Source organism: Centroberyx gerrardi, chromosome 8 (assembly GCF_048128805.1).
Source record: "Centroberyx gerrardi isolate f3 chromosome 8, fCenGer3.hap1.cur.20231027, whole genome shotgun sequence".
Taxonomy (NCBI): domain Eukaryota; kingdom Metazoa; phylum Chordata; class Actinopteri; order Beryciformes; family Berycidae; genus Centroberyx; species Centroberyx gerrardi.
In genome coordinates, this window is record NC_136004.1 from 25727333 (window position 1) to 25746098 (window position 18766).

General features: G+C 42.2%; 1 protein-coding gene across 1 annotated transcript in view; it reads right to left on the reverse strand.

Moving 5' to 3' along the window:
- LOC139929890 (transmembrane protein 132C) overlaps nucleotides 1-18766 on the reverse strand; it is a 190800-nt gene that overhangs the window by 16349 nt on the left and 155685 nt on the right. The window contains exon 7 of the mRNA XM_078285377.1: nucleotides 1597-1802. Within this exon, the coding sequence (XP_078141503.1) occupies nucleotides 1597-1802 (206 nt within the window). The remainder of the gene's footprint in view (nucleotides 1-1596; nucleotides 1803-18766) is intronic.

Consider the following 18766-nt stretch of genomic DNA (forward strand, 5'->3'; position numbering starts at 1 on the left):
TCTCTCTCTCTCTCTCTCTCTCACTCACACACACACACACACAAAAGGCCTAAGATTTGTCTTGTCACACACTCGCATACACCATGCAATGACTCATACAGTCTTTCACATTTAGGTTTTTTTCCACTCACACACAGGAAGCTCTCTCTGTTCTTTTTGTTAAAGAACCAAAACACACTGACTGCTTCAACAGCTGGACGAGTGAATGGAGCAGGACATGAGCTGTGCTGCTGCCGCCCCTCTCTGTCTCACACACACTTTCAGCAACACTGAAAGTGATAATCCCATGCGCCCCTTTGGGAGAAGTATGTGTATTTTACTCTGAAAAATTCTATTGTTAAATTTATGATTCATGTTTGCAGAATGCAGTATGTACGGTGGGAGAGAACGGTCTGATTGTTTTTTTTTTTAATAAATTTTACTTGTGTGGGCTGCTGGAACTGTAGATTTTTGGTACACTCTAGTTTTGTTGTGTGCGTGTGTGTGTGGGTTGGCGTGGGCGGGTGTTGGTAAGTTCATAAAGGTGCCACGTGTAGCATTTTAACATCAATAAATCACATTAATTTTTAGTATAATTACCGTAAACAAACAAGACAATCACCGAGAAAATTGGCAGCCTCTACCGGCCTTTACGCTGTGTTTTACCTTGTGTGCCACGGGGGTTAAATTTAGCAGGAGATCTGATGGATGACTTTATGGCACAAAACAGGAACCGTTTTTTATTTTGCAACTAGTACACAACTTTAGCAACTACAGAAGGTGAGGAGCGCTGCAATACGTGCTCAGTGTGGGATGGACAGGTGCTCTTTGGAAGAGAGTCATAGAGAGTGAGAGAGTGTCATAATGTTATAAAGGTGCTTCAGTACCAGTCCACTTATGATGTGTATTTTACAGTAAAAACGAGTGGTGTACACTGGATAATTAAAGTCTCCTGGAGTGTGTGGTAGGAAAACACAGTTATTCCCCAAGTTGTTGATATGTGACAAGTTGTGTCTTCATGCAAAATAGATTTTGGGTTAAAAAATGAAATGAAGAGGGACAGTGAGAGTGGGTCATTTTTGACCCGAGGACAAGGGGAGCATACAGAATATGAAGATAACACGAGGGCTGATATACAACTTTATTCCAGCTCCACTATTCTAACTGCACAGTTTCAACTTCACATTAGCTGACCTGGTCTGTGAGCATTTGGCTGTTATCAAGGACTTTTATTAGCTCTTATCCTTCTTGCTCTTCAACACAAAGTGACACCAGGGAGAGGGGGAGGGTGGACTTTTATTTCTTTAATTAGGTTTTCTTGGAAGTTTTTCCTTGTATGCTTCGAGGGTCTAAGGCTGGTGTTGCCGGGTAGGTTAGGGTATGCAGAATAGGCTGTTATGTCTTGCTAAAATTTACTATTGTGTGTCTTGTGCTTTGTTCTGCTTCCTTGTGTTTGTCTCTTTCTGTTCTACGATTGATTGCTGGTTAGTTAGATCTAGCTAGGCCCTCCCTCCCTCCCTCTTCCCTCCATCGCTCCCTTCCTCCATCGATCTCTCCCATCCTCCGCTCTTCCCTCTCTCCGTTCCTCCCTCCCTCTAGGTCAGACGGGTGAATTACCTCTTGTTGGTGACGATCGGCACCCTCCAGCCTTTGACCTGGCTCAGCTCAGTGTCCGACACGTCTATCTGCAGAGGCAGTTTGGGCACCCAGACGGTGAGCTGCAGCTGGGCAGAGAGGTGCAGGAAGGTGAAGTTCACTGCCAGAGACTGCCGACCGCGCATCTCTTTACCGTTCACCAGAACCTGGTCACAGTTTGGCGAAACCTGAGCAGAGGGAAAGAGCAGGAGAGAAAGAGTCAGCTTGGTTGAATCGAACACACAGGATTAATAGAATGCGTGATTTTTTGTTTTGTTTGGGACAACAGGCACAAGAGCCGCCTGACATTTATGGCCGACCTCAATGGGACCTAACTCACACTGATATACATATGAAATAGATGTCCGTTGTGCATTCTTCCAGCGTAGCCTGGAGCGTTTTCATTGGAACTCTTGTGTTCTTGCAGCAATTATTTTATTTGTTTTTGTCATTTATTGCTTACATTATTATTCATCTTGTAAAGCTTGTTGTAACACTGTTTTGAAAAGTGCTCTATAAATACAGGTTATTATTATGCTACTGTATAGCTTGTTCCTGCCGCATCGGTGGCATTTTGGGTATGTGAGCACCCAAGGGCCTCTTGTCAGCTCCACCAATCTGAAGTAATGTATTAAAGCTGCTGCATGTAGCATCAATAAATCACATTCATTTTGAAACGTTAGTATAATTACCGAACAAACAAAAAAGACCATTGGCCAGAAAATTGGTAGCATCTACCAGCCTCTACACTGCGTTTACATTGTGTGCCAATGGATTTAGCAGGAAAATCTGCTGGATGGAAACATCTGCTAGAGGCTACCAATTGTCCCAACCCTGGACTCATTTGTTTACAATAATTATACCAGGAGATCACAAAATTTCATTGATTGATGTTTAACAATGCTACTTGTTACATGGAACATGTAACATGGGAAAAAAGGCTAATCTTTTATTTTTTAACCTTTTAATAATTGTTGGAATTATTTGAGTAGATGAGTGGGCTAGGCTGCAGAGATGTTAAAGGGAAAGACAAGAGGGAGAGAAAGAACAAAAAAGAGCAAGATATGAAAGGAAAGACAGAAAAGCAAGGTAGGGGAAGATAGAGAGAAAGAGAGAGAGGGGCCTGCATAATCTTAAAGCAGAAAGCATGAATCTAGAACAACTGTGTTGTGTGTTTTTAGAGTGATAGTGCATGTGTGTGTGTGTGGCTATATTTGACCGTTTTGCTATGATGAGTGGCCAGCCTCAGCATGGATCACACACTCACGCACACTCACACACTCACACACACACACACACACACACACACACACACACACACCTGCCGTGTCCAGAGTCTAGTCTGGCATGTCAGACATGCTTCTTGAGGGGAGTACGTTCACTCAACTGTTCAACCGTGTGTGTGTGTGTGTGTGTGTGTGTGTGTGTGTGTGTGCGTGTGTGTGTGCGCGTGTGCATGCATGCGTATAATGCTACTATCCTGACTAGAATGAGATAACACTGACCAACATTGTGCTTTCTTTCTGCATCATTTTTTGCCACCCCTTAATCCAAATGTTGCCCCAATAAAAAATGCTTCATTATGCGTCATCATATGAATGTGTATCATATATTACAGATGTAGCCTTTATAGAAGTTGAAAAATCTTTGATTTGAGTTTTCAAATTTGGGTCTACTCTATAACATAAGAGAAATAATTGCCTGCAGTATTAACGTGGGATGGATGGAGCATAAAAGCATAAAGGAGGACCTTTAAAAAAAATAAAAAAAATGAAGTTTTACTCTCTGACCGTTGTCTGAAGTTACGAGGAATGTCTGGTAACAAACTGAGTCTTGTATAAATCTATAAAGGAGCGCTTCTACAGTGACTACCACTGTATTCTGATGACGGGCTCAGAGTTATTACAATCCTCCCGTGGTTCAGTTGACATTCTGGACCTAATTCTGTTACTCAAATTATTAACCAACACCCTGTTCCTGCTCACTAGCTGCTGCTGAGCTGCAAAAGGTTGGTTCCAAAATGAGATATCGACCATTTTGAGAAAAAAAAAGTGACACCTACTCTTACAAAGTGCTTGGATTCTAAATGCTAGATTCTCTATATTTTAGAAATATTGAATGGTGAACCTAGCATAATGATTTGTTTCCCCAAAACAGTTATATACAGTTTCAGAATAGAGCTCTTCATTTGTTGCCTGGCAACCTTAGCTTATCGGACACTACTATAATGAATTAGACAATCATTCATTCATTTTCTCTAACCGCTTATTCCTATTCAGGGTCACGGGAGGGTGGGCTGGAGCCTATCCCAGCATGCATTAGGTGGAAGGCAGGAACACACACTGGACAGGTCACCAGTCCATCACGGACATACAACCATTCACACTCCCATTCACACATATAGGCAATTTTGAATCTTTGGACTGTGGGAGGAAACTCAATAATCATGTATTTTGAAAAAAAATACACAGATTACTTTTAAATGAGTTCATTTCCAAAGCACCCATATCTATTTAGGAATAAAATCATCCTGAAGTTCAGAATTTAGTATCTGTAAAATATGATGTTGTTGTTTTTTATATAATTTTGTGCTATCAATTGTTTGGAAAAGGTGACTAGATGTCACCTTTTTTCAAAGGGTGGATATCTAATTTTGGAACATTTGAAATTAGAAGGGCACTCGGAGAGCGCAGACCTCCGCCAAGGTCCGTGCTTTTATTGCTTGTTCGTGAGTCGGATCCGGATCCGCTCCAAAATTGAATGGGTTCTTCCTTGGCCCATGCTACACCCTTCCACGAAGTTTCATAAAAATCGGGCCAGTAGTTTTTCCGTAATCCTGCTAACAAACAAACAAACGGCACCGAAAACATAACCTCCTTGGCAGAGGTAATGAAGTATTAAAAATGAATATAGACACTGAATTATTATGGTTGCATTTCAGAGAGTGGACAACACCCTTATAGACGATCTGGCAGGCAGAACACCGGCAAAGCCAGGAATTAGTCAGTTCCATTTTCACCCTCCGTCCTTGTCTGACTGTGTGACTGATCGGGTTGACGTCTTTGGACAAATCGTCCCACGTGTTTTACCTACAATGGATTTAAGCGAGGAGAACGATGATGAATTGTAACCCGGTGTGGGCATAATGTGATGGTCTGCCAAGTTACTGTAGCCTTTATACAAGACCCTGCTTATGCATTTATCCTGCACCCATCTCTCATCTATTAGTACTGCAGTTATGTTATACAGTAGAACCAAATAATTAACAAAAACTGTAATGAAAACTCTAATTTATTTCAATCAACTAGTTGTGAAACCGTTCCTTTTAACGAGATGTGGAGAGAATCATTTGTATTATTATTATTTTTCCAATAATCCCTTTTGGGAACGGAGCCAAAGTGCAGCAGTATGTATGCAGTAAAAAGGGGGATATCTAAGGTTTAAATCTTTATTTTTGTTTGTTTTATTTTATTTATTATCTATGGCTCCGACCCTTGAACTCCCTATTGTTGGTTGCTTATAATGCTGGTGATGTATGAGTTGAAATCCAACAACATCCATTTCAGTAACAGCTACTCTCACAAAATGATCGATAAAACATAAATCAAATTGTAAAGTTTTTAAAGGACACTAGATATTTTGTTGATAAAATAATACTTTTACAGAGAGCTCGAAAAGTGAACTTTAATTAATTTTTTCCAAATGGATATAAAACATTTTGAATAAAACCCTTCAACTGTAGCAATGTAGAATCTATGTAAAACGAGCCTGAGATAATGCTGCAACATCGGTTTGACTATTTCTCATTCACTCTCATTCTGTTTCTCTCTTTCTCACTGTATATATTTCTCTCCTGTCCCTCCCTCTCATTATTTCCGATTCGTTTTCATTTCCACAGGCATTCACTCTGGTTATTCTCATCCTCGGCTTGTGTCTAACTTCTCCTCCCCTTCTTTCTTTACCCTACACTTATCCTCCTCTCCCTCCCTCCCTCCCTCCTTCCATTTTATTCCCTTTTTATCTCTCGCGCCCTCTTTCATCTCTCCACTCTACACTTATCCTGCACACCTCATTCTCCCTCTCCTCCCCTTCCTATTTCACTCTCAACCTTACATTTGCCATGCCCTCCTGTTTCTCCGTCTTTCTCTCTTTCTCACACACACACACACACACACACACACACTGTCTGTCTGTCTTTCTGTCTGTCTCTCACTGTCTGTCTGTCTCACATTTCAGTGCTTTCTCATCCCATCTACTGCAAAACCACCAATCTTTCAAAACTCCATTTCCTATCTGCTCATCTTCCTCCATCCCTCGCTTCCTGTCCTTCTTCCTTCCTTGCCCTCAATCCCTCCATCTTCACCCCCTCCCTCCATATTTACATATATATTTTTTACATTAATTTACCCGGGGTAGTTTTCCCTAGTGTTTACGCTTTTTTGCAGCAACATTCTACTTCACATTCAACCAGTTATAATCTTTCATACATGGGAGCTTTTCTGGAACATTATGGGAATTTGGGACGTGTATTCCAGACATGAAAAGTCAGGGAATTTTCCGTTTTCCTCCCTTCAGAAGATGTCATTTGCTGCCATTCATTCTTGTACAGCATGAAAAACAACTTCCACAGACTTGAAATTTGCTAGATCATCCATCATGGTAAACATGAAGCCTTCATTTGGTTTTTATAAAACCTTTGTTTTCTCTCCTTGGACCAGAGAGACTATTTCAGGCTCTTTGAGTGGATGAGCGAGGCCGAAGGGCGTGCGTGTCACAATGTAAGCATAGCATGTCGATAAATCTTTCCACCAATCACTGACATCCTTTGTGATTACGTTCCGCTCTGCTTACTGTCAATCACCTGGCACCCACAAGAAAACACGCAAGTCTCCGACAGATACTTCTCCCTTAAAAACATGTCACCTTCCAAACTTTATTGTCACTTATTTAGGGCGTCTTTGTTAGCAAGACAGCAGTTCATTTCAAGCTAGGTGTGACACCGTATAGTTTGTATTTTAAAAACAATGAAATGTAAATGTTAAATGATTGGGGGAAATGTAACTAGTGGTACACAGTAGTGAATGAGCTTTAACTCTCTTTAACGCTCCAGTTCACTCGAAACACAGCAGTGACACAAGTGGGAGTAAATGATGCAACTTTCTGACTGGAGTGGGAATGGTGGCCATTTTCCTGATGAACACACACACACACACACACACACACACACACACCTACACACACACACACACACACACACACAAGCGCAGAGCTACACACACTCGTGCTCAGCTGTGTGAGGTTATGGAGGTCAAACGGTCTCATAAGGAAGCAAAAACAAATGTCACACGGCACAGAAATATGTCAGACACCACAACATGTTTAAAACATTTTAGATTTTAAAATATACAGTAGATTTCAAAAATGCTAGTGTTTATGTACAAATCCTGCAACTGAAAAGTGTTTACTCACAGATGGTTTTACAAGTTTGTGTTTTTCCAAATGTGAGTTACAGATACAAATCATTGTGCAATGTGTTTTAAATGTGCTGTCTGACATACACTTCTGCGTCATGTGACATTTGTTTTTGCTTCCTTATGCGACTGTTTGATCTCCATAAAGGTTAACATTTTGTACAGGAGCTAATCTGCTCCCTCGCTATCTCCTCTCACCTCTAATTTATTTCAATTTTCCTTTTCTGTCTGCTTCCCATTCCCCTAACATAAAAGGAAATATGCCCGACCCTCCTCCTCTTCCTCTCTCTCTCTCTCCTTCCTGTAACTCTCTCTTTCTAATTCCTCTATCTCTCTTCTTCTCTCCTTTTAACTCTCTTTACATCTCCCTCTACCTCCTCTCTTTCCCTCTCTTGACCCCCCTCCCCCTCTCTCTTTTGTCTCCTCCTCCCTCGCCCCCCCCCCCCCCCCCCCCCTCTCTCTCTTCCTCTCTTCCTCTCTCTGAAACCTGATTTACCGCCTGTTAACATCAAAGGGATGTAGACTGTTGGTGCCTCAGACTATTTCCCCAAATCATTTTTATATTCCAGGTGTAAATCAGTGTGAAAACTGCACTTGGTTCCTATATGGCAGGGTGCAGTTTCCAGTGAAGGTAAGACAGCAGACGCCAGGCCAACGCACAATGGCTCTGCTTGAACGCCCGATGTAACCGCTGTACATCGCTGACTTTTTTACTACAGCCTTGCTGAATTACTGTTGCATTTTGCCTCCATGCCCCAAGGTGAACTGTTTGGGAAAATCAAGTTCCGGTCCATTTTTCACCCATCGAAAAGATCTGAGGAATGGCCTGGTAACTTGTCGGTTGAGTCGGTTCGGTGACTTGAGCTACAAAATACTAATACTGCATTGAAGAATGAACTCTGCATTACTAATGTAGGATGGATGCAGGATAAATGCCCGATAGAGGACTGCAGAACGTTTATTTTGTCTTTTTCCTTTGCTGCACGCTCTATCCATGCTATTGATGTTCATTTCAGTCACAAAACAAGATCACTATTTTACAGCAATGGCTACCCATCACAACCACAGTCTTCGCCTGTTTACCACTGGGCAGCAGTTGGTAAAGTGCCTTGCTCAAGGGGAACTTTGGTGATAGATAAAGGTGAGGGGAGCATCATCTGTTCTGCGTTTCTTCCCCCACCCTCCTCCTCTTCTCCTGCTGAGACACAAAGCTGGAAATGCGGTCAGAAACATCTTCCTCGCTTTTCTTATTCCCTCTGTCTCTTTCTTGGAGCGTCCCTGTATCTCTTCTTCTTTACTTTCTCTGCCTGCTCTTTGTTAACCCTCGCTTCCCCTCTCTCTTTTGTCCCCATTAACTTCTCCTTTAGTCTCTCTCTGCTCTTATATTCTCCTGTGTGCATGCCGTGTGTGTCCGTCCCTCTAGTGCAACATGGCACAGAGCTGTGGAGTTAGCAAGGAGCCAAGATAGATTCACAAGAGCTGCCAGGGACAAGATGTGGAGATGGAGACACACACACACACACATACACACACACAGAGAATTCATGCATGAATACTAACAGACAGACAGACACAAACACACACACACACACACACAGCTGGGGACATGGCAGTGCGAGTGCCAATGGAGAGGAGAGTGTAAAATAAGAGAGCTTATTGGATGACATTGACTGTCCTTTCCTGTTAAACTAACTTAAGTTAGTTTTTCTGGCTGAACAATTACTGTCACTGTTTCGTAACTGCTCATCTGTTTTATTTACTAATGTCTTTAAATATATTAAAAGATTTGATGTAATAACCTCCAACCTTATGGACGTACATATGGACTTCTCTGGTGCATATTTTGGATATTTACAGCTGTTTAGGCATTGATTAAATATGTAATAATGTATTTGCTGCTTGGTCTAAAACTGGGCTACATAGCCAAAAAGATCCTGGGCTATATGAGAACTAAAGCATAGACGCAACATTTTAAAAAACGTCTAGAGCTCAGTGGGTATCTACCGGACTCATAGAGATGATTTTGGTGCCAATCGTCTCATCACATATTGGCCAAGGTGACCGATGGGCCAAACTCCCCCCAAAAATCGGTGTTGTTCTTTAATAATAATAATAGTAGTAAGTGTTCTCTTCTCTCAAGCCAGTGATCATTTCTCACAGTAGGTGTCAGTTTCTTTCCAAATGGTAGATATCTCATTTAGTAATGAATCTCTCTCTGTTTATACGCCAGATGTATTTTGATAGCAGATGCGAGACACAAAATGCAGTTAAAGTATTTGCATCCTCGTCACCTATATTGCAAGACGGGATATTAGCCAATCACCGGCCAAAAGCTTGTAGTTTTTCTCCTGTACAAGCCACTTTGGCAGGTAACCAGCCACTGTTCAAAGGTGCCTTTGGCTTCAAAATCTAATTGGCTGGTAAAATGGTGAACGTTGCTGGTTGATCTTCAATTTTCCCACCATTGTGACTGCTGGACAAAACAGTCAGTTTCCTGCCCCTATAATGGTTTGTCTCCATGCAGTGAGCACACATTCTTTGGGGGGGAAACAGTGGATTTTGATCAAGGGTTTGACTTGTTTTTTTACTCAGATGCAGAAATGTTCTCAGGATTTATCAAGCTACAATGAGCTGATGCTATTGAGACACTTTCTCATACTGTTGTTTAAGAGTTTGTGTCAAAGAAGCCTTTGCAGGGCAGGATTAAAATTCCAGCAACATTCTGATGACAACTTTAAAAAAAGGTTTTAGGAAACCATAAGCTCCGTAGGGAATGACGAAAAATGTATCAGTTTTAGTCGGCAGCTGCACACACACGCACGCACACGCACACACACACACACACACAGAACCAGACACGCAAAACCAGACACAGGCAGAGGCACAGAGGTAAATGCAGACAAGCACATAATAGCACACACATAAACCCACAAAAAAGTAGACAAAGACGCAGAGATACACACACCTAGACGGACACATTCACACAGACAAACACACAAACATGCAAAAAGACCTAGACACACAATCACACACTTAGAACAAATGTATCGGTTGGTGTTGCAAGTAAACAGCTGAGTTGGAGGTTTGAGGACACTGAAGAATGGATTTAATCTCTCTGTTTCAGGGAAAGACAGAGACAGAGAGGGCAGGACAAACAGAAGCAAGAATGAGAAAGGGAAAGAAAAGCGAGCCAGAAAAATAGAGTAGACCGAGAGAGGAAAAAGGAGAGTGAAAGAAAGAGTGGGGGAGAGAGAGAGGAAGCAGCAGAGAGAAATAAAAAGTGTAGAACTCAGCAGTTGGGACTTGTTGAAAATGCAGAGGGCAGAAAAACTGTCTTCACCTTCATCAAACGACACAAACAACACAAACAACACCACAACAACCGAACAAACCTCCAAACCACTTGCTGAAAACTTTCCTAACTTCCCAACCAGCTACTACTTCAAGCAAAAACCAACTCTTAGACTGTTAAAAATATATTGTGGAGGAGAGAAGTAAAAGCTATTCCCATTTTTATGACTAGAAATTCAAAGATGGACACACACACAAAACAGGTGCACAGAGGTGCAAACACACACATTCAAACTTTTTTTAGCATATTTTTGCAAAGAAAGTTTGTAACTTTTTTTTTTTTTTTTTAGATGTAAAAAGGTTCTTGATATTTTGCACGCCACAACAAGCTCATGATGGTGAATGTTATTTTTCCCAGTATTAAGTATAAAGCTATTGCCATTTTTGTCACTGTATACACACAGCGAATAACCCGCAAAAGAGGACTACTGTTGCAAATGCAAACTCATACAAGGAGCAAAAAAGTTCTACGCTTATAGCAATATTTCACCTTTGTATAATATTTCACTATTTAAACGGATGCACAGCCATTACGGATGCCCAAGCTTTTCAGTATAATAATAATCTACATTTTAATTCTCTGCCATTGAATGTTTGAAATTCATATGCCGATTTATTATTAGAATTCCTACCAGAATTTTGTAAATCCAACTACATACTTGGAATTTAACAATATCTATGGTCTATCTACATTTAAAATAGCACATGACTCTTGACTTCCAGACCGACAGAGACAGAGTTTCAAAGAAAACAGAGTGTACTTGGCTGGTGTGTAGAGGTTTAATGATCGCTGTGTGTAGATGTGCAAAGAGACGTAGCCATTGTGGAAGTCCCACTTTTTCACTGCATGCTTGTTGAACTATTTGCTGCACTTTGGCTCCATCCGTAAGTGGAATCGTTAAAAAACACAACAAGTTTTGCTCTTTTTTTTCGGCTGTCAGACTTTACAAGGAATGGCCTGGTTACTTGTTGGTTGAGAAGTACTTGAGTTTTGACTTTCCCGCTCACAATGCAATCGTTTGGCTACAAAACACTTAGATTATGCTGCACGACCTTTGGAGAAAGTTCATGGTCATTTTTTGCCCTTTTTGAAACTCTAAAGAACCAGATCCTGGCCACTTCTGTTGTTTTGGAGAAGGCTGGTATGGAGCTATGCCAGCTAACTCGTTGTGTTATGTGGAAATACAAACGTCAGTGGTGATTCGACTGACATGAGAGTGAGTAAAAGTCAATTTTCATTTTGGGGTGAACTATTCCTTTAATGCTCAGACTTTGGAATGGGCCTTTAGCTTCATTACACCCCCTTCCACCCCTCCCCACACCCCCCTCACCTCACAAAAACTTGCTCTGGAGTCCCAAATCCCAACCGCCCACTCACCCCCATATACCAGCCATCTCCCCAGGCTGAGTCATTCATTTAAATCCATATTCATTTCCCCTCAAGCTAAGTGATCCGTCTTTATTTACAATAACTTTTCTCTCTCTTTCTTCCTTCTATCTCTTACTGTCTCAGGTTTTCTTTATTAGTCTCTCTCAAATGTATATTTTCTCTCTCCAGCTCCATCCATCTATCTCTCCCACTCCCAAACAGATCTCATCTTGCACTCTCTCTCTCTCTCTCCCTCTCTCTGTCTCTCTGTCTGTTTCTCTCTCTCTCTCTCTCTCTCTCCTTCCCTTCCTGCCCATTTCCCTCGTTCTCTGCCTCAGGCAATCCAATCCATCTGACTTTTAGAATCATATCATCCAATCAGAGCCCACTCAGCAGACAGGGGCGGGCCCTAAGGGACAGAGTAACCAACCCTCTGATGGGATTAGACCTCCCACCTGTCCGTCATTTAAGAAAACCCACACTAGGCCAGTTGCCTCCGCACGTCGTTTCGTATGGCTGTCATTTGGGAGTGGGATTTTGTTACACACACACGCACACACACACACACACACACAGAAACAGACACACAAATAAGCATGCACCCATTAGCACCCACTAGCCCCATATATTATTCTGATTTGGCTTGGATAATAAGCAGCTGATGGAGAGTGCGGTTGGAAGGTGCAGTTGCCATCACACACACACACACTCACGCACACACACACACACACACACACACACACACACACACACACACACACACACACGCAGCAGCTTATCAGTGTGGCTGTCAGTTTGCGTTTGGAAATCGAGGGAGTAAAGTGTTCTCTAATGGCCATTTGCACTCTGCTATTCTCCACAATAAGACTGACTAATAGATAGATAGATAGATAGAGAGAGAGACAGAGGGAGAGAGGGAGATACAGAGACGGGAGAGAAAGACATAGAAAGATATAAAGAAATATACACTAACAGGATGCACAGAAGAAGACGAGATAAAGATACAGGGAGCTACACAGATGAAACAGACAGAGGCTGAGAGAGAGAAAAAACTAGATGCAAAAGCAGTAGAGAGAGATACAGGCAGAGAAAGATAGAGGGAGATACACAAACACAGGACAGAAAGAGAAGGAGAGAGTAGAAAAGTAGAAAATAGAAAGAAGGTATACAGAGAGAGAGAGAGAGAGAGAGACAGAGAGAGAGAGAAACAGACAGAGAGAGAAACAGACAGAGAGAGAGAGAGCAGTGGGGTACATTTTCAAATTAGAAAAGCTGCATGTAAATGGCAAACATTTCCTCAAATATTGCCAAAATGTTACACTTGCTTGAGACATTTTGGGGTCAGTGAAGAAATACTGCAATAATAGCAATGGAAATGCATTTGTTGAATAAATAATGACATATAATGACATTGGCTTGGCATGATCGGCCTGATGAATGGTTCAATTTTGTTGCACAGCAGTTAAAAAGTGGCCTTGGACATCCTGAATGTTGCTGTTTTACAGTATTTGCCAAGTGCATTTCTTTGTTGTCGATTTAGGATGAAAGCAACAACTTGCCTAATACTAATAAGTTCTTGTTGTTTATTGGCTTCAACCCAGCTGATGGAAACAAAAGTAAGTCAAATAAAAAATACAAAAATTGGAGTAAAATTCGATTGACAGTTGGATGGAAACATTCCTACAGAGACAGGACAGAAAGAGAGAGAAAGAATGGGGAGAAAGAGAGAAAGAGAGCAAGAGAGAGAGTCAGAGGACGGGAAGGGAGTCGAGGGGAGAGAGAGGTAGAGAATGAGCTAGACAAAGAGAGAGAGAGAGAGGGGAAAGTGCACACCGCAGACCTGCAAAAAAAACAGGTCAGAAAAATGTCAGGGTAGAGCGAGAGAGAGAGAGAGAGAGAGAGAGAGGAAGAGAATGAGAGTGAGAGACGGAGAGAACGAACGGAGGGGAAGGGAGAGATAACGTAACAGACGGAGTAAACCCTAGATAACAAGACAACACAGTTAAAGCGTCTTAGCTGCCGAATCCCTCTGTTCATCTTTATGTCTCTTTTTTTTTATTCAGCCGCTGATATACATAACAAATACATGCAGCCTCTGTGGTTCGTTTCCTAAAGCGGAGCCTGGAGCCACTTTTCATCACCACGTCTGTGTTCTCGCAGCCGTTCTGCTGGGGCTTGAGCACTGATGGCATTTTGGGAATACGAATCCCGAGAGCCTGCAGTCAGCTCCGCCAATCAGCGGTATTGTAACACTACAGCATCAGGGCTGTAATCAGCTCCAGCAATCAGACTAATGTATTAAGGACGCTGCGTGGGTGTCCTGGGGGTTTCGAGTCCGGCATGGGACATTTGTCACACGTCACACCCCGCCTCTCTCTCCCAGTCTGTCCTGACTATCAAATAAAGGCAAAAAAATGTCCCAAAGAAAATCTATTAAAAGGCACTACATGTTTTTCTTTGTTTTTCGTTGTTTTTCCTTTTGTTTTGAGGCATCAGTAATAAATAAATGAGACCGTGGCATAGGGCCGCATCCCAAGGGTTTTTCAAGGTTCAGGGTTCATTGCAAGATAAATTCACATTCATCTTTTAATGATGATTATCTTTTAATGTAAGTTTTCGTCTTAAGTAGAAAAAGATGGGGGACGGCCGAGCCAACTGAGCCACCAGGACAACACAAATTGTTTTGTTGATAGAGGTGAGAACCCACTGAGCAGTAGACATTTTTTCAGTGTCGCGTCTATATGCTTTAGCTCTCATATAGCCCAGGATCTTTTTGGCTATGTATTGCCCAGTTTTAGACTAAGCATATGTACGTCAGATAAGACGTAGACATCTAAACTTTCACTTTTTAACCCCATGTAGTCTCATTTTAGCCTGGACAGCTATAAACCATTTATATGTCTTTTAAATGGCTAATCAACGTAAAATGGCTAAGTGGGAAGCTACTGGGGGATTTGCATTAGTGTGTGTTGGGTCTGGCCACTGTATCGCCCCGCTCCGTCGAGACTTGATTCAACTCACGCCCCAAAACCTGAGAAGAACTTTTTCCCTCTATCTTCGCATATACCCACAACTTTCTCTCTCTATCTCTCTCTCACCCTTCCTTTATTCTCTCTCTTCATTCTCGACCTCCATAATTCTTCCTCAGCCCTTCACACTCTGCCCCTTGTTCCCTCTCTCTTTCTTTCCTCCCTCTCTTCCCTCGCTCTCCTAAAAGACAACAGAAAAGAAGTTAGAAAAAAAAAAAAATCTCACTTTACTTCAAAGACTTTCTCACTTTGACTCTCCTCTCTGTCTCTGGGAGGTCTACAGGGCTTTAGAAGAAGGCAGAAGGGTTTTCTCGGTGTGTGTGTGTGTGTGTGTCTGTGTGTGTGTGTCTGTGTCAAAGTTAGCGTTCTTTCTAGAGAGTTCTCAGGCCCTATGTGAATTAGCATGCTTATTAGCATAGGGATATAAGTCAACACTGGCCCCAATATGTCTGTTTGTATGGCCCTATTGTGGCCTAAGTGTGTGTGTGTGTGTGTGTGTGTGTGTGAGAGAGAGAGAGAGAGAGAGAGATGGTGTGGAATGCTTCCATAAGTTTATATATATTTGCTTTTACTGTTGATCTGTTTGCTTGTTTCTGACATGTTATGGAAATTAAATGTACATGTAGGCGATACAGCAGCAGCCATTGTAGAATTCACACTTTATGCATTTATCCTGTATCTATCCTGCATTAGTGCTGCATACAATTCTGTCTTGAATGTTACACAGTAGCATTAAATTAGTTTACTGTAAAAGAACACTCCCATGTCCCTCAACTAATTTGTTACCAGGCCATTCCTTGTAACTTCTGACGGCTGAAAAAAAAAAAGATCAAAACTTGATTTCTCCAAACGCTTGCTCTTGGGGATGAAGCCGTGGAAAGAGTGGCGGAACCAAATTACTATACTGTAACACAAAACTCAATTTCCTCTCAACCAACAAGTAGCCAGAGTGCTCCTTGTGCAGTCCGACAGCTGAAAAAAGAGCTAAACTTGTTTCTGTTTTTTATAACAATTCTGCTTGGGGAATAGAGCCAAAGTGCAGCAGTAGTTGAGCAATCATGCAGTAAAACGTGGTACAATGCCTACATCTGAATTAACATTACACAGCAATCACACCGCACCTCTACACACGGGACAAATAAAACAAATGGAACCTGAAGCATGCTGTGGCCCAGTTTGCCATGGGTCCCCAACATAATAGTTCACGGATTTTACTTAACAGACTGCCTTCATTTCATTTTGTCTTGGAGAAAGCACACAGAAGCACACACACAACAATTAGTTCTCTTCATCTTTTCGATGTGGACATGTTGCATAGCCATGACCGCAGGGAAAAAGCCACAGTATCAGGTTTGATTCACAAATGAGTCGACTTACTGGGAGGTAGCCCAAAGAGCTTTAGCTATGAAACTGTCCTGTTTACAAAGGTGCATCAGATGAACCGGTCCTGAATCAATTAACTTCTGTCGGACAACACCGAAAGAATCGTGCGAGAAGAATCTATTGCCGCCACTAACAAGGAACACGGTGATGGACAGCTGCTTGAAATGCAACGTACTTGTGTGTGAGAATTTCTCACCAAAATGTCCAAATCTGAGTTTCTTATTTTTTCACATTTATTTAATCTTAGTCATACTGGTGATTACTTGTTTGTATTGTGCCCTCTTTTGCACTCTTGATTTTACACCACATAGTTTCATAACATTTAGTCTGAAAGGCTGAAGTGAATGGAGACATCAGCGCTGTCAGGCTGGATTGGCCTGTCGCTGCTGAATGTGGTTCAACACTGTGGCTTTTCTACTGTTAATAGACCTGCAGTAGAGGCAGACCGCCGACTGTTAACAAGCGAACAATGCAGTGGGAAAGGCAGCAACACTGCAGTTGATTTAGACAATTTCTTCTCTCTCTTTCTTTCTTTCTCTCTCTCCTTTTTTTTGTATTTTCACTACTTCTCAGCTTTTAACTAGGCTGAGTGCATGGGGAGAGATGGAGAACATGGGGGGGGGGGGGGGGGGGAGAAATGGCTAGAGACCAAGGTTACTTATGAACTAGAAACAGTTGATTATAAATAATTAATCAGAAAACTTTAGAGACACGAACAGACGCACAAATGCATCCATGCACACAACAGCCTATAGTAAAGGTGCCGTGTGTAGCATTTTTAAACATCATTATCTAATTAATTGTGATACCTTGGTATAATTATCAAATGAGCCCATGATCGAGATGATTGATAGCCTTTATCTCACACCAGTGGTAATGTTTCTCAAAATTAAGCCCGCGTTTCCCTTAAACCCCATTACTTTTTGTTGCAAAAAGGATGTTGCTACTTGTCCCCCCTCCCCGACGATCTGTGTGTATTTGTACGATTTACTGTAGAGGATAAACACGTCGGAAATGACTTTTCTATCTCTGTTTGCTCTGGAAGAACAGCGCCCTCTTCCTGTTTTATGCCGTAAAGCAATCCAGCAGATTTCCGGTGACATCCAACCTGGTGGCACACGATGTAAAATGCAGTGTAGACGCTTCTTCTTCTCAGCAATGCTCCCCTTTGTTTTGCGATAATTACACTAATGTCTCATAATTAATGTGACGATTATTTATTGGTGTTAAAACATACATGTAGCACCTTTAAATCGATAGGGATGTGTTTTACAAACGGCGCGGCCCCATGTCTCATTTTCCTGATGCATAAACACAAACCTCTGTTTTGTTCTCTGTCTCTCTCCGTCTCTCTCTCTCTCTCTCTCTCTCTCTCTCTCTTTCACACTCTCTCCTGCACACTTCCTTTCTTGCTCTTTCTTACGTTATTTTTCATCATCTCACTCTGTCTCTCCCACTCTCACCTGCCAGGCTTGCTTACACTTTGTCCCTCTCTTCTGCCACTTGTGTGTGTACTGTATGTGTGTGTGTGTGTGTGTGTGTGTGTGTGTGTGTGTGTGTGTGTAAATGTGATAACATGTATGCCAGTGGGAGACAGCTGCAGGTGTATGAGTCAGCTGGTGGAGCAGAAGATGCTAAACAGCACACACATCACATATAAACACACTCAGGAACACACTCCGAGTGAAACGCAACAAAACGAAAAAGCATGCACACACACACACATACATACACAAACACACACACACACACACACACACATACAAAACCACTTACACACACAGTTGCCGCTCATCTCTTTGAGAGGCAGCACTGAGCTTATTCCCTTTACCGATTGCCACGGTGAGACGGGTTAAGTACAGGGCAGGGCGCACACACACTCACACACACACACACACACATACACACACCTGAAGGACAGCAGCAGGCAGCGGTCCTGTCTATGGCGTCGGAAGTGTCCATGTGTGCCAGTGATGGAGCGCTAATGCACCGCCAGGAAACAACATGGCTCCCAGAGGGAACGCAAAATGGAGGCAGGGCGACAGCTGCCAAAATGTCAGGGGTGAGAGAGAGAGACGGGTCGGGTGAGGGGGTGTGTGTGTGTGTGTGTGTGTGTGTGTGTGTGTGTGTGTGGGGGGGGGGTGATTGAGAAGTGAGTGAGAATAAAAGAGAGTAGAGAGGAGAGGGACGAGTGATATGGGGTGAAAGTTAGGGCAATGGATGATGGGCAGTAAATAGACAGACACAGGGATGCAAAATAGAGTTTACCTATTTTTTAGGCTGACATAAATCTCTATGACACCAATTCATAGTATCCATCATAGGATGTAGCAACAAGCTGATGAAAATAATATGAGGATAGGGTGTAGATAGATAGATGGATAGATGGATGGATAGAAAAAGAGAGCAAGCATGGGATAGAGAGAGGGAAAGAGAGAGAGATATGCAGGTCAAACGGTCTTCTGTTGACCTCTTGGCCTTCATCAAGTCGTTGCCCTGAATTATGGCCTGGTCAAGACCTGAGGGCGTGTGTGTGTGTGTGTGTGTGT